Genomic DNA, 14,574 nt, shown 5'->3' with positions numbered 1-14,574 from the left:
ACACTTAGGAAATTAACTCCTTGGGCAAAATTTTAAAAGGAGGTGGTGTTTTAAACACATTATCTTTTAACTCAGCCCAAGATTTCTGGCGAGACGTGCCATAGCTGAATGCATCACTTGGTGAAAACTCTGCTACCTTTAAAAGGTATGTGATTTCTTTAAGGGTTCCAAAGGTTTTTTTGCTGTTTTATATAAATACCCTACTCTCCTTTTGCATTTTTGGTGGACACACACAAGATACATTGTCTTCCTCTCCTTAAAGCTCAGCTGTCAAGCTGGTCCTGCAGCGAGGTGGCGGCTTGCCTCCCATCACCTCCCACGAGCCAGCTGCCGCCGCCCACACCCAGGACTGTGCATGCCTTTAGGGAGCCCAAGGAGAAGGCCCTCCAGATGCAGTAAGAGGTCCAGGGAAGTGGGGGGCTGAAAGGGAAGGCAGGCACTCGGCTCCACAATCACACTAGAAGCCGCTCCACAGTTACTCTTTAGCTGCTCACCAGCAGCAGTGAAGGAATTCTACTTTTGGGGGCGGGGGGGGGGGGGTACGACGACACAATCCCAGCTTGTTAATATTGGCTCAAAAGGGATCAATTCCAATTGGGAATTTACTTTCCAAGCAATGATTTATAGTTTGAAAATGAAAGGGAGACACAAAGTACTTTAGGGAAACACTTTTTCTTTTCAATTTAAAACAGAACACTTGCCTCTTTCTGACCTTTCTCCTTCTGTGAACAAGTCAAGCATTTGTCACAAAGAAGAAACAACAGCTAAATTCTGTAGAGACTTTTTGCTCAGGGCAGTACCATTTTTCCTGGCAGGCAGAGTTGTTAAACTCAGATGTCCAGCTAGCTGAAGAGGAAACTATTTAAACTCTGTGAGGCAAACACTGGCAATTTCTATCGCTTTTGCTATTTTGGTGGTGGCTGGAGGTTATTACAAGAGATTGCCAGTTTAAAAACCACTCAAAGGATCAAATACTTGGGAATTACTCCAGATCTAGACCAAGTGACCGTATATATGAGAATGGCATGGAGACCCAGTTGGTGGGGAGTAGGGCTGTTTCCTGACCGGTGTTCCCTTTACCATCCTGTGGGTGTCCAAGGCCTCTTCTTCTGCTGGAGCGAGCAGGGTCATTTCACTGTTCTATTTTAATTATGTTATTACTATGTTCAGAGATTCGTGAAGTCAATAATTACTCCAAATAAAGAATGTGTTGCCAGTACCTCCTTTGTCAAATTTCAGGTCAAGAAAACAATGCCATCATTAACAAACGGGGACCATCTCTGAAAATACACACACCTTTGGCACTGGCCATAAACCTACAGGCCTTATCACACGGTGTGCACAAACTCTGGAAATAGAGGTAATATTCTATGTTTTGTAACAGACTGATGATGACCTTGATGACAGCTTATATACTTGCCTGTTTCTAGACTGTGTGGATACCCTGTACTTGGGGATAAGAAAGCAGAGAGGCTGTGGCACAGTCTGCAGCCCAGGGGGAGGGCAGCCCGTTTTCTGATTAACTGCTGAGGTCTAGAGATTGACAGTTCATTTATACACATGGGCGAGGCTATTTACATCTGCACTATCGCACATAACCTTATTTGTACACTCGAGGAGGGGGGGGAACCAAGATTTCTCTCTGTAGTAACACTAAGAAGTGTAGTTAATGCATATACATGAAGTATGGCAAAACACTGGAAGAAAGGTTTTTTTTTTTATACCAGCTAAAAATGGATCTCTATTCCTAAAGATGTAATAGGTAAGTAAAAGCAGAGAAAAAAACCCAAACTCAGAACAATGACCTAGAGTGTTGCATGTTGCATTTGAACTCTGAGGATGGGGGCGAAGGGGACCTTTTCTGCATAAAGACTCAATTGTTCCCGAATCTGAGAGATGACTATTATAGCCAAATCTGCTGAAAACATCCTGTTTACATGGCAGAGAAAAGGCTAGGCCTAAACGTTCTGCTCAGCACACACGACATATTCATTCTGTTTAAGAGTCAAGATGGCAGAAGAGAGGAAAAAACAGAATGAAAAAGTACACAGCATCAGAGGTCAATATGGAATCTGGCTGTTAACCTTACAAAAACTGCCCCCTCCCCCCCACAAAAGTGGTGAGTGAATCCTTGTCATTAGTTAATAGTCTGTGGAATTTTAGCTTCTGCTAGCTATATTAACAACAGCTCTCTTCCAAATTCTTAAAGAGATTTCTCTTTTTTTTCTTTCTGCATATCCTTACACACCACATTCAACCCATAGGAACTTGGAAGAACCCATTGCTAACTTATGCTACATTCACGTCAGAAGAGGTGGGTAAGTTCTTAGAAAAGGAGTCATAGCAATCACAAATCAAGATGCTAAAACAGACTGAATGGCAACTGAGGCGTAATGTTGACTGACTGGGGGACACTGATGGAAGACTGTGCTTTGGAACTTTAACTTGCAGCACTGCTAAGTTAACATCTGTGAATGCTGTAAATGAGAGAGATCGAGGGCTGGGGACTGGAGAATCTGAGATGCCACATGGACCATCCATTTCATCACAGTATCTCGGAGATCTGTACTTTTCTTTTTCTTAAACACCTAAAATTAGGTCATGGCACTGGATCTCAATTGCCTGGGGAGGTCCCGAGTCTGATGGAAGACTTCCCTTCCCCTTCTAGTGCTTCCTTCCTTTTGGCCACTCATGTGGTCAACAGAAACCAAGTTCATGATATTTGAGAGCTGGACACCTCTGGCCACTAGTAATCAAGTGTCTTAAAAAATGACAGGAACCTGGTAAAAACTGGAAAGCACAAATGTACATGATCAAAATGTTCATAAAGTAAATCTGTGTAATGTGAGGTGACCAGCAAGCCCCTGAACCCATGCCAGAATGTGGTGGAAGAAAAGATGCTTCCATCGCATATCTAAGTGTCCTGAAGCCATCTGACCTCCCAGCAGAGATGGCTCTTGCCAAGGAATATGGTGGAAAAGAAAAGTTTTTCTCTTCCATTGTATCCTCACAATATCCTGTTCTTAGGTCACTGCCAACCAGTAAAACAAAGCTTCCAGCAACGCGATAAGGAAAAGGGGGCTTGACGGGAAAGGGAAGAGACACAGGACAAGAGCAGAAAAATAGGAACCCCTTCCTACTGGCCTGACACAAAGAGACGTTCTAAGTCACTGCAGCTGTCACTCGAGAAGCTGATGCACAGAGCCAGGAAGGCCCTTGGCATCCCACATAATCGAGACATAAAAGCGTACTTTTCATTTCCTTGATTTCTGTTTAATGACTTTGCATTTAGCCCACTGCCTCTGGGGCCTGTCCAGAACCACTCCGATTTCTGTAACGGGTGGGCATCTCACCGTCTGGAGGGATGAGACCACATGCACATACACACGCGTTCCCCCTGCTCAGGATGTCTGAGTGTATGTACGAAGGCACTAAAGCGGTTTTAGAGAAATTGCAGGCAGCAACCCCACCCACTCCCTTTACCTGTTGAGCTGGAGTTTCTTTCCCCACCGGGAAGCTTAGATGTTTAAAAGCAGCTGTGGTCATGCTTGGGAATTCTAACCCCTGGCCCCAGGAGGGAATACAAAAGGAGAATTCAACATCACCAAAAACTGACAGGAAATACTCCACATCTCCGGCTGAGGGATGGGGATAATTAAGCAGCAGATCTTCAAAACAGCAATTAAAATGAGCATAACAGTAGCTGGGAGCTAAAAAAAGTAAAATCACTTGTTCCTTATTAGATTCTTCTACTATTTTCTCCTCCTCCCATAGCAAACGGAGGTAAGACACACATTCTTCATTAATAGAACAGTCCATAGATATTTTTCTTCTAGTAATGCCTACATTTAAAATTTGTTCCAAAAATTATTAACCTATATTTCCTAACTCTTTACATAGATTCTCAGCAATCCAACCGTAATATTTTACAGATTAGAGCTACTATTTTTTTTTTAAGCTGTTGTTTCTTTCTTCCTTTCTTTTGTTGCTGGGGTTGGGGAGACAGGGAGAAAGGTTCCTTTGAATAAAAATAAAAATTCCTCGGGGAGATTTTAGCTCAGTCTTAAATGGAACGAAATAAAGTGATGGCAGTCCCATTTATATACACCAAACACTCTCCCCTTAAATTATACATAATTTGAAATGAATCCATGATAGAGCTCTTATAAAGTTTAATCCTTCTCCCATATTTTTTAAGATAGTCAATTTACTTGTTGCTGCTAAATTGATAATTTTTAAAAAATATTTCTTTCTATGTGTTTTAAAATGTATGATCACCCAGTATGACAATAACTTTTGGAATCTTTACTTTTTACATTTTTTTAAGTAAAAATTGTTTAAACTTTCTGAAGTTTCAGGAACTTGTAAAAGTTTATTAACAGGAAAGAAACGGCCGTCTATCTAGGATAAGATACGGTTAAATAAACCATCTTCCAAAAACTGGCTTCCTACCCTAGAATTCCTGAGAATGCTTGCAAATTTTAAAGCAGGAAAATAAATGTTAAAAACAAAAACAAAAAACACTGTTAAATGCTCCCAGAGTTAGTCTTCATCTAAAATATATATTTATATGTATATATATACGCACTTTTTGGTCTTTTTTTAAGTTTTTAGTTTTTTTCCCTTTAAGCTTATGATGGAAGAACATTTTAGCTTCTCATGTTTATTTTTTTTTTTTTTTACATATTTCAAATCCCTCATTATGTCTTGTAAACAAGAGGGGCTCTAGCACCCGGCTTTCACCGTAGTATCGTAAGGAACTCAACTAACCCATAGTGCAGGTCAAGGAACCAACAGGCAGGAAGAGAGGAGGGTGGGGCAGGACACGGCAGGGGCCACGAGCAGCAGTGGACAGTCACCACAAGCTCGTGTGAGCCCAAGACACACAGCCGGCCAGGGACATTCAGAGCTAGCCTTCTGCGGATGTCTGAACACAGCTGCTCTTCAGCTGGAGGTCACCACGCATGGCAGGGTTTTGCCCTCCCCCACGAAGAGAGCGGTCGGCGGGGGCTGGAAGGAGACGTTTTGTGCGTGGGCAGAGTGGAAGGGGCGTGGTGGCGATGGAACCGGAGGGCACAGTTAGTTTTCTACAAGGCATCCAATGGGACCAAACCAACACTGGGAACTCGAGTCTGACCACCCACCCACGAAGGGCTCAGAAAGACTTGAGTGAGCCAACGCTCACTTGAGTTACGTGTGTCAATCTCTTTCGAGGCTAGGTTTATCAACAGAGTAAGCCGAGAGGACTACAGAATTCCCATTCTTTGTCTCACAAAACCACTTAAATGCAAATAATTAGCTTTTGCCTTTTCCTATACACACCCACCCACCCACCCACCCACAGACCCAAGCTATAAGTCAAATACATTATTAGGCATTGTTGTATCCTTCACTAAAGATGCTAAAGAAAGAAAAACTCCCTTGTCCTCACTAGCAGCAAGTTATGGAGGACAGTAGAGGTCTGCTCCCACCAAGGGTTGGAATGGGCAGGTATTTGCTGGTACAGAATGTCGGCACTTTATGTTAAACAGTATAATGCAGACTGGGGTGTCCACACAAGTGCTAGCACGTCACCGGCACACGTCCCCCTCCCCCCGCCCCGCCAGCCATCTGCTTTGTATAAAGGGGTACCCCTTCAGGTCTGCTGTAACTCTTCACAAAAAGCAGTTTGATACATTTTGATTCCAACATAAGTACATACATGTTGGTGATAACTGTGGATTAAAAGTTGCCCCCTATTCAGCCCAGAGTACTACTACATTGATGCTTAAAAAAAAAAAAAAGTCTTTAAATACCGAAATAAAAAAAGCAACATTACAAGGAAAAAAAAAAAAAAAAAAGAGGTCAAAACCAAAAAAAGGTGCAATACTTAAAAAGTCTTTGCTAAGTTATACCTGCCTAAGCAAAACCACATACACAGGAAATACACAACACAGAGAAACAAAAGGAAACGCTTGAAGTACACACTGGTTTAAGAACATTCGTTAAGTAAACGTTTCTGTCAGTGATGGCCCGGTGCTGTAACACGCCGCGGCCTGGCACAGGTAACGCTCAGCAAGAAGGGAGCAGAGAGGAGGAGCTGCAGATGCTTGCAGGAGGCTGCTCACAACCTTTTGTTTGTTTGTTTTCATAAAATAATAGAGAACCAAGAGAAATTTTAAATTCAGCATTACCTGACTTTCCGACCAACTTCTCATTCCTGATTACACAAGAAAGGGGAAATAAGTTTTTTTTTTTTTGCATTTGAGACATCATAGCACTAAAAACTGTCTTATCTTCTGTTCCCATTCAGACTAACAAAAAGGCAGCATGAAATTGAATGGATATTCAGATGTGCCCAATGGCCACTTACTTCCCAAAACAGAAATAAACACACAGTTGCTCCAAGAGGTACCTCCTGTTCTCCTGGCTTTGGGGACTTGGCAGTGCTCCACTCTACTGCTAGGTCAAAAGAAAAGCTACAGAAAACTCACTCGGGCTACTTCGCAGATGTAAAGGAACTCCCTGCTTTCTTCATTAAAAAAGCACTCTGTTCATCTCAATACAGCCCAACGGGGTGGCTTCAGCAGCAGCGGATCCCCGAGGTGCTCGTGCTCCTGTGTTCTCATAGTTAAAAAACAAAATAAAATAAAAATAAAAAGCAGATGGCCGGCCAGCCAGCCTGCGGACTGTCAGCAATGCAGCTTTCTGAGAAATCGGGGGTGAGGAGGAAGAGGAGGACACAGGCACACAACACACACACAGAGACAGAAAGAAGGATGCACGCGAATGCACATGAACACACGTGCACACACATACCAGAACGAGCATGCCTGGGCAGTTACATGTGCCAGAACACACTGGTATTTATCAACCAGCCAATCACAAATTTTTTCCTTTTTTTTTTTTTTTAGGTTTTTTATGTTTTTGTTTTTAAAGTGAGGCTCCGTCAAGTCTTCCCTCCCCCACCCCAACAATGCTTTTGAATTCCCCTCCCTCCCAAACATGGTAGACCTAAGGACGGAAACACACCCAGTGCAAACAAAGTTAAAAAGCTATTTTTTTTTCAGTATATATGTTTCTTAGCAACAACTTCCATATAACATGAAAAAAGTGAAAAACTAGAAACTAATTTTTTTAATTTTTTGTGTTTAGATTTAAATGGTATGTGTACTCGCTTCACATTGTCTTTCTAGGTTGGCGTTCATGATTCAAGTATTTCAAGAGTGATATGTTCTCTTTTTGGATTCATATTCCAAACGAAAAACTGAAGTCAGAGGGAGGCAACTATGTGCTCAGACAGTCTGTCGATGACCCACCTTTTTTTTTCTCTCTCCGTTTTCTTTTTTCCTTTTAAAAATGTATTTATTGCAAGTTGAAAAAAAAAACGAAAAGGTCAAGTTAGTGCTGCTGCTGTTCCAAAAAAGGTCACGAGGTCAGAGTTGAAAGTTCTAAGTTCAGATTGAATCCGACCCTCCTCCCAGAAGGTCACCAGGTAGTAAAGGAGCAGGGCTGCCCATCCTATGAGGGTCTTCCACGGTCGGGACTCCCCACAAGCTAGAAGAGTAGTTGGGGGGGCCCCACAATGAAGCGCCGCCAAGATCGGCCCCGCTGCTGCCACCAGCACTGCTGCTCCACTGCCCGAGCCCCGTGGACCCACCGAAAAGATTCAGAGCAGGTCCGACGGGCTCTGACTGGGTCTGGCCGGTCTCCAGGGACTGCCAGCCCGCGGCGGGTGCGCTCGGGGTTGCCGCAGGTGTAGGGGGCTGAGCTTGTGCCAGAAAGCGGCTGACTTCGTCATCAGTGGCAAACTCAGCCAGGATGGTAGTGTTTCCCAACACACACCTGGAAGAAAGGGGAGGGAGAAAGCTATGCATCTGAGGAAGGTCTTGAAGCAGGCACGGAGACGGAGTATCCCGAGTCCTCGCTACTCAAAGAAACGCGTCTGTCACCGGCACTTCCACATCCCCAGCATTGGAGCGTGTCTTTTAACCAGACCACCAGGTGACTGAGAAGTACTGATTTAGAGCAATGAAGTATCACTCGATCTCAAGATACCCAAAGACTACTGGATGACACGATGTAGCAATATCCCTCGGGATACAGAATCTGCTTGTCAAGTGAATATTGGGCCTCTTTTTTCCCTTGGAGGTAAAAGATCACAGCCCAAAGCATCAAGGTGACCCAGCTCCAGAAATCGGAGGCGCTGCTTCACCGCAGGGTGGGCTCACTGTCTAAGCCTGCCATCGCTCGCTTGTTCTGTGTGACCTTTCTATCGTGGCACTTGCAGCCACGGGGAGTCAGCTCCTCCCTGTTCACCACCTTGACGGCGGCGGGAAGGAGGATGGTCAGAGTCTGATCCAGCCCCACCTACTGTAGGCAGAACTAAGACCACAATATTTCATCACCACTCACGAAGAGGCCAAAGCAAGCAGCGAGATTCTATTATGAAAAGGGACAGCACTTACAGTGTCTCATTTCTAAATAGTGGCTTAGTTTTACGGTATTAAAATGTACAAATCCGTTACTTTTGGAATTCTGATTCTCGGGTACATATGACACCCACGCTTACGTAGGCAGATGAGATCAGCCACCTCAGTATGCAGGCAGCTGGTCACGTGATGACGCTGCCTGTGTGCACGTCCTGTGCATCCCTGTTTCATCAAGCACATGCCTGGGTACTCACGTGAGCCTCCTCATGCGTGTCTGTCTCAGGGAAGGCAGGATGGGTACTCACATGTGCAGTGCAGTTTGGGCCTTGGCCGCCTCCTGTTTGGTGCTGTATCGGATCAGGGCAGTGCCCTGGGTCAGGTTCAGATGGAATGTCAGCAGTGGGCCATGCTGCATGCAGATGGTTCTCAAGGTTGACCCATCAATCTAAAGAGTAATGACAGTCATGAGATAAAAACTGGAGTGGGGTGGGAAAGGAAGTCAGGGGACCTTTCTTGTATTTTTGTGAGTGAGGAGGGGTTCCGGTTCGTAACTAACAGCCTCAGTACTAAATCAGTTTTGGAGAGATGACTGAAGAACTGGAGACAGGGGAGTTGCACTGGACTCCCCTGAATACACTGCGCTGAATACAGGGTCTTCAAAGCAAATCTCAAGACAGTCAAAGCACTGGGTTCAGATCTCCTGTGCCCATTTTGCAGATAAAAAATGTCTGTATAAATACAGCTCAAAACAAAACGCATACGATTCATTCAACCTGTAGTCTATTTTCCTTAAGAGGTAAATGAGTGAACCTGTGTTGTTTGGTAGAGCCTTAAAACACAGAAATAAAATGGTTAACCAAATAAGAATTTAAGAAAACATGCAAGGTTCTGAGCAACATTATTAATGTAGTATTCTTCCTCCAATCTCACAAAAAGCTGAAGAGAAAGACACAAACAAGGAAGGCACTGCTAACCATCTGACGACACAGAATGCTGATGGATGCCCTCACTCAGACAACTCTGATGCCTTCCTTCTTCCTACTCTGGCCATCCCAAGGACAGACTCCACTTCTGCCTACTTCTCTGTGCTCTCTGCTGCCCATGGCCAAGGTGACCAAAGGTTACAGGCACTCACCCTATCAGACTCAGCATGAGGATGTTCAGCGATTTGGGACAACTGCCCTTCCTCATCTATGACTTAAGAGAACAAAATTGTTCATTCACTCTGGTCGATGCATTTGTATTCAGATCTTCACTAGGTTTACTTGAGATGCTCAGTCCAACCTTATGGTTCATTTTGGGGGAAGGGAAACAAATTACTACCAAAACAGCCTTAAAAAGTTGTGTTCCTGGCAGCAGTGGTGGAAACATTTTGTGGTTTTACCATGGAAATCCTGCAGGATGAAAACTGCCAGTCTCACCATAATTCTTAATAGAAAATAATTAAGAAAAGCTCTCAGCATTTAAAAATGACAATTGACTATATCAGCATGTCAGTATGTGTCACAAGTGATTTCTCAGGATAGATGTCCTCTCAATAAACTGTAGGTGATGACAAGTAAATTTATCCTGGTCCCCAAAGATGTGACCCTGTAACTTTCTTTTAAGCTATGGTTGAGATTAATGTGCTATTAGGTCTTTCTGATTTTTAAAATGACTCAATTCTAATACAAACTCAGTCAAACCCTATATTCATTTATATACAAATATTAAGTACCATTCTTCTTTTCAAATTTTATTTTTAAATTAAAATTTAATTTTAATTATTTTAATCAATTGGTCTAGTTGATTTACAGTATTAGTTTTAAGTGTATAATAGTGATTCACAATTTTTATAGATCACCCTCCACTTATAAAATATTGGCTATATTCCCTGTGTTGTACAATATATCCCTGCAGCTTATTTCTTTTATACATAGTAGTCTGTACTTACTATTTTTCATAATACAGGCTCCTTTCAACACTGCTTCTATCATCCTAACCATATCACACCCACCACACTGTGACGACTTAGAAATAATGAGGCATATATAGCTCTGAGGATGGTTATATAAAATGTTCATACTTCAGTCAACTCTTAGCTAAATAAATAACCCAGGAACTTCAGCTGAGCTGATTAGATATGGAAATTAATCCAGACAGTTTCTCATGTTAACTGTATTTAGAAAACTGTCTATCTCAATGTGAATCTTAAAATACGAGCCCTGGACTTACTCCCCACAAATAGGTGCACTGGGCAAACACAGAGGAGAATCTGCATTTCCCCACAGAGGGTCATAATGCATGTTAGCATATTAAAGGGTCTAAGAAGTCTTACAGTGAAGGTATCTGCTTCATTTTGTCTAATCAAGTATATATTTCAAACATATTAGGCCAGAGACCTATTATTATCCTATGGGAACAGTCTGGAAAATGCTGGCTTAGTAAGGTGTGAATGAATCCATTTATGAATTAAATGTCAGACAATTCACTCAATGTGTCAAGGGGAGGGAGGTCTAATTGACTTCTTTTTAACAAGGTGCTGTTAAAAGGTTGTGCTGTCAAGTCCAAATGAAGACCCGGGCTCAGTTTCCATGGGTTCACTTCACTTCACTGAGTACTCAACATCTGTTGCTACAAACGTGTCAGTTATCAGGCAACTCAAGTGAAAGAGAGGGTGATCTGGTGCAAATGAAACCCCACCACTGTGACAACAACCCAGAGAGCATATCCTGGTGAGAGAGAATCAGTAATGCCATCTACACAGAAGAGGACAATGGATGGAAGAACAAGAGCACACGTGTGGCATTTCAGTCACGAAATCCACACACTCCTTCTATGCAGAGCTTTATGGTGAGTCGTGTATGAATGAAGCACAGAAATGGTTGACAGGGAGCCTGAAGTCCTGTTGAATGAGCAACACAGAAACAGGTAACTTTTTTTGCTTGGTTCCAGATTCTGACAAGGCAGATCCACAAAGCAAGTTATCTCTGCTAAACAGAACTCATCAGGTAATACCACCCTACACTCACTATTTATAAATTAGATGTGTTAACATCCCATGGAGGCAGGCGTGAAGCCGAGTGGCCAACACCGTCTCTTCCCCACCCCGGCTCAGAAGTAGGCTTTGGGCATTGGTTGGGGAGACTCACCAGGAAGTAAATGAACTCTCCCATCTGCTAAACCCCCACATCTCTGAGTGTCTCTCTCTTAATACAATCAAGTCCCAGCCAGAAAATTCCAAGAAAGCATGATTACCTGTGGAGTGAGATTGTGAAGAACCAGCCAGTAACTAGGACGAACTGAACCACCATCACTCCAGGTAGAGGCTGGAAGCAACCAGAAAGAAGGATCAGGAAGAACGAACAAAAAAATTAAGGCGGCCACATGTGAGAAACATTTTCACAGAGCCCACACACGTTTCTTCCCTCCTTTTATAAATCATCTTCTGGAACTTCCCTGGCGGTTCAGTGGTTAAGAATCCACGCAGGGTTTGATCCCTGGTATGGGAACTAAGACACCACATGTCCTGGGGCAACTACGCCCTTGTGCTACAACTAGAAAAAGCCCGCATGTCCAACTACTACATGAGCCCATACACCGCAAGGAAAGACCCCGAATGACGCAACTAAGACCTGATGCAGCCAAAAAAGTAAATATATATTTTTTTAAAATCTTCTCCTTTCTGCTTCACTCTGACCTTCTTTATCCTGTCACTCAACAGCCAGTTCTCTTCTCCTAGACTGTGATCCTACACACTTTTATGCCTTATTTGCAAGACAACATTTGGCTCCCAAGGTTCTCATCTTTACTCCATCAAGACCTTGGGAGTTCTCAGGTCCCTGTGCCTTTATAGGCTGACTTCAATTTTCTACTCAAGAGGTACTTTTTCCTCTACCCAACAACCATGATTTCCTCTCCTGTGAAGACGTCACGTCTTCAACTGTGTGTGAGCATGAGTCTCTTGTGTTGGAACAATGATGCTCCCTCGGGCAGCTCCTCACCGGAGGCGAGCCGTGAGTCCTGTGTCCCCCACCCCCTGACTGAGCGGGGTGCTGTGCTGCTCCAGGGAGATGATGGTTTGGGGTTGGTCAGACCGGGAGGCGGGCGGGGCAGCGCTGTAGTGTTCCTTGAGGAAATATGGTTTTTCCACATCTTGTTGGAGAGATGAGTGGGGTTGTGTCCTATGGGATCTGGGGACCATGTTGATTTGTAATCAGGAAACTTTGCTGAAAGAAGAGAAAAAGAAGGAGGAAATAAGGTTAGATACATCCGTTTTGCCAACAAACACGTGTATATTTTACATATACACACAGATAAATACAGTTTTACAGTCTAAGTAGATGTTTGAAGAATAACAAAATAACATTGTTCTCTGAGTTTATCTAACATAAATTCTCAGTGACTATTACTCTGAATTGACATATTAACACATGAACTAAAGAATTAACTCTCAGACACTTAGTCTTGTCCGACTCTTTGCGACCCCATGGATTGCTAGGCTCCTCTGTCCATGGGATTTTCCTGGCAAATATACTGGAGTGGGTTGCCATTTCCTTCCTCCTCCAGGGGGATCTTCCCAACCCAGGGATCGAACCTGGGTCTCCTGCATTGCAGGCAGACTCCTTACTGTCTGAGCCACCAGGGAAGCCCAAAGAGTTAATAAGATAACTAACTGCTACTGCTGCTAAGCCGCTTCAGTCATGTCCGACTCTGCGACCCCACAGACAGCAGCCCACCAGGCTCCCCTGTCCCTGGGATTCTCCAGGCAAGAACACTGGAGTGGGTTGCCATTTCCTTCTCCAATGCGTGAAAGTGCAAAGTGAAAGTGAAGTCGCTCAGTCGTGTCTGACTCTTCACGACTCCATGGACTGCAGCCTACCAGGCTCCTCCGCCCACGGGATTTTCCAGGCAAGAGTACTGGAGTGGGTTGCCATTGCCTTCTCCGAACTCTCTACCGCTTCTTAACTAAATACAATCTGAAAAGGAAGATAAATTCAAGGAAATCACCCTTAAAGCCATTAGTCTTACAGATATCAAAGAATGTGAACCCTGGAAGAACTAAAGTATTTATCCTATAAATACTTATTGATTGGAAACTACACTAAAAATTATACTTTTCTTGATCCAGAATAGTAGACAGCAACATTCAAATGGATTTTAAAATTACAATCAACAAATATTCACTAAGCGCTTAGTTTACTTTAAGGCCCTAAATCAGTGCTATGGGTAATATAAACAGTTATTCTCAAGAACTTCAAGTTCAGATGGGAAGATGGAACAGATGAACACAGAGTTGTAACCCCAGGGAACATATCTGCTCAATACGTGGAGGAGAAAGACAATGCTGGGCTCTCAGCAAAGACTGTGCCAAGATAAGTCTTGAAGGATTGATATAAATGGATGGGCTCAGCAAAACAGGAAAATACAAACCAAGGTTCAACTTGAACTCTCTCTGGACCAAATACATTTCCCTGCAATTGTGGCCGAACAATTACCGGGGCAGAGAGGTACAGGAGGCCATACAGAACAACCGGGGGCTGACCCAAGTTTTAGATACCATCTGTTTTGCAGCAGATTTAGTAGGTAGTATTCAAACGAGGGTCAGAACCTGGGTGACAGCACAAAGAATGGAAGAGCAGAAATGGATGTGAGAGAGAAGAAAGCACTTGGGAGGCGTTATCAGTGCCTGAATCCTGCGAGCAGGGGAGACGGGAAAGAGTAAGGAGGAGGCTAAAGGGAAGAGATGCTGCAACTAAGGGATGCACAACAGCACCACTAAGCAGTTAGAGTTTAGTTATAAAAGAAAGACAATTTGGGGGTGGGGAGGAGGTATATGTTCAGTTTTAAACAAGTCCAGGTGATGCGTGGGGTTACCTCTCAGGGGATCATCTGCTTGTAAAAAAGGGGTATGGGCACTTACAGGAATAAGAGGTGAAAACGAATTTTTACATGTAAAGGCAGAAGTCCTAGGCCTTCAGTCCTACATTGGTACCTCTTAAAAATCGGACACAGGGGGCTTCCCTGGCAGTCCAGTGGTTAAGACACTGAGCTTTCACTTGAGGGAACTAAGATCCCTCAAGCCACATGGTACAGTCAAAAAGAAAAATGCAAAAACAAAACTATGAACTCTGGGTGAATGAGGTGTCACTGTAGGTTCATCAACTGTGACAAATGTACCACT

At 43.5% G+C, this 14,574-nt stretch overlaps 1 protein-coding gene across 9 annotated transcripts in view; it reads right to left on the bottom strand.

Moving 5' to 3' along the window:
- Positions 1-5,764: 5,764 nt before the first annotated feature.
- Positions 5,765-14,574, bottom strand: part of TNRC6B (trinucleotide repeat containing adaptor 6B) — a 252,590-nt gene continuing 243,780 nt past the window's right edge. For all 9 annotated transcript variants that reach the window (XM_061418603.1, XM_061418609.1, XM_061418606.1 and 6 more), the window contains 4 exons: positions 12,395-12,619; positions 11,649-11,719; positions 8,717-8,856; positions 5,765-7,824 (listed from right to left, as the gene is read on the bottom strand). In XM_061418603.1, coding sequence (XP_061274587.1) covers positions 7,437-7,824; positions 8,717-8,856; positions 11,649-11,719; positions 12,395-12,619 — 824 coding nt within the window. In that variant the 3' untranslated portion in view covers positions 5,765-7,436. The remainder of the gene's footprint in view (positions 7,825-8,716; positions 8,857-11,648; positions 11,720-12,394; positions 12,620-14,574) is intronic.

Source organism: Bos javanicus, chromosome 5 (assembly GCF_032452875.1).
Source record: "Bos javanicus breed banteng chromosome 5, ARS-OSU_banteng_1.0, whole genome shotgun sequence".
Lineage (NCBI taxonomy): Eukaryota > Metazoa > Chordata > Mammalia > Artiodactyla > Bovidae > Bos > Bos javanicus.
Note: the sequence above shows the minus strand (reverse complement) of the source record. Positions and strands in the feature narration are given on the sequence as shown.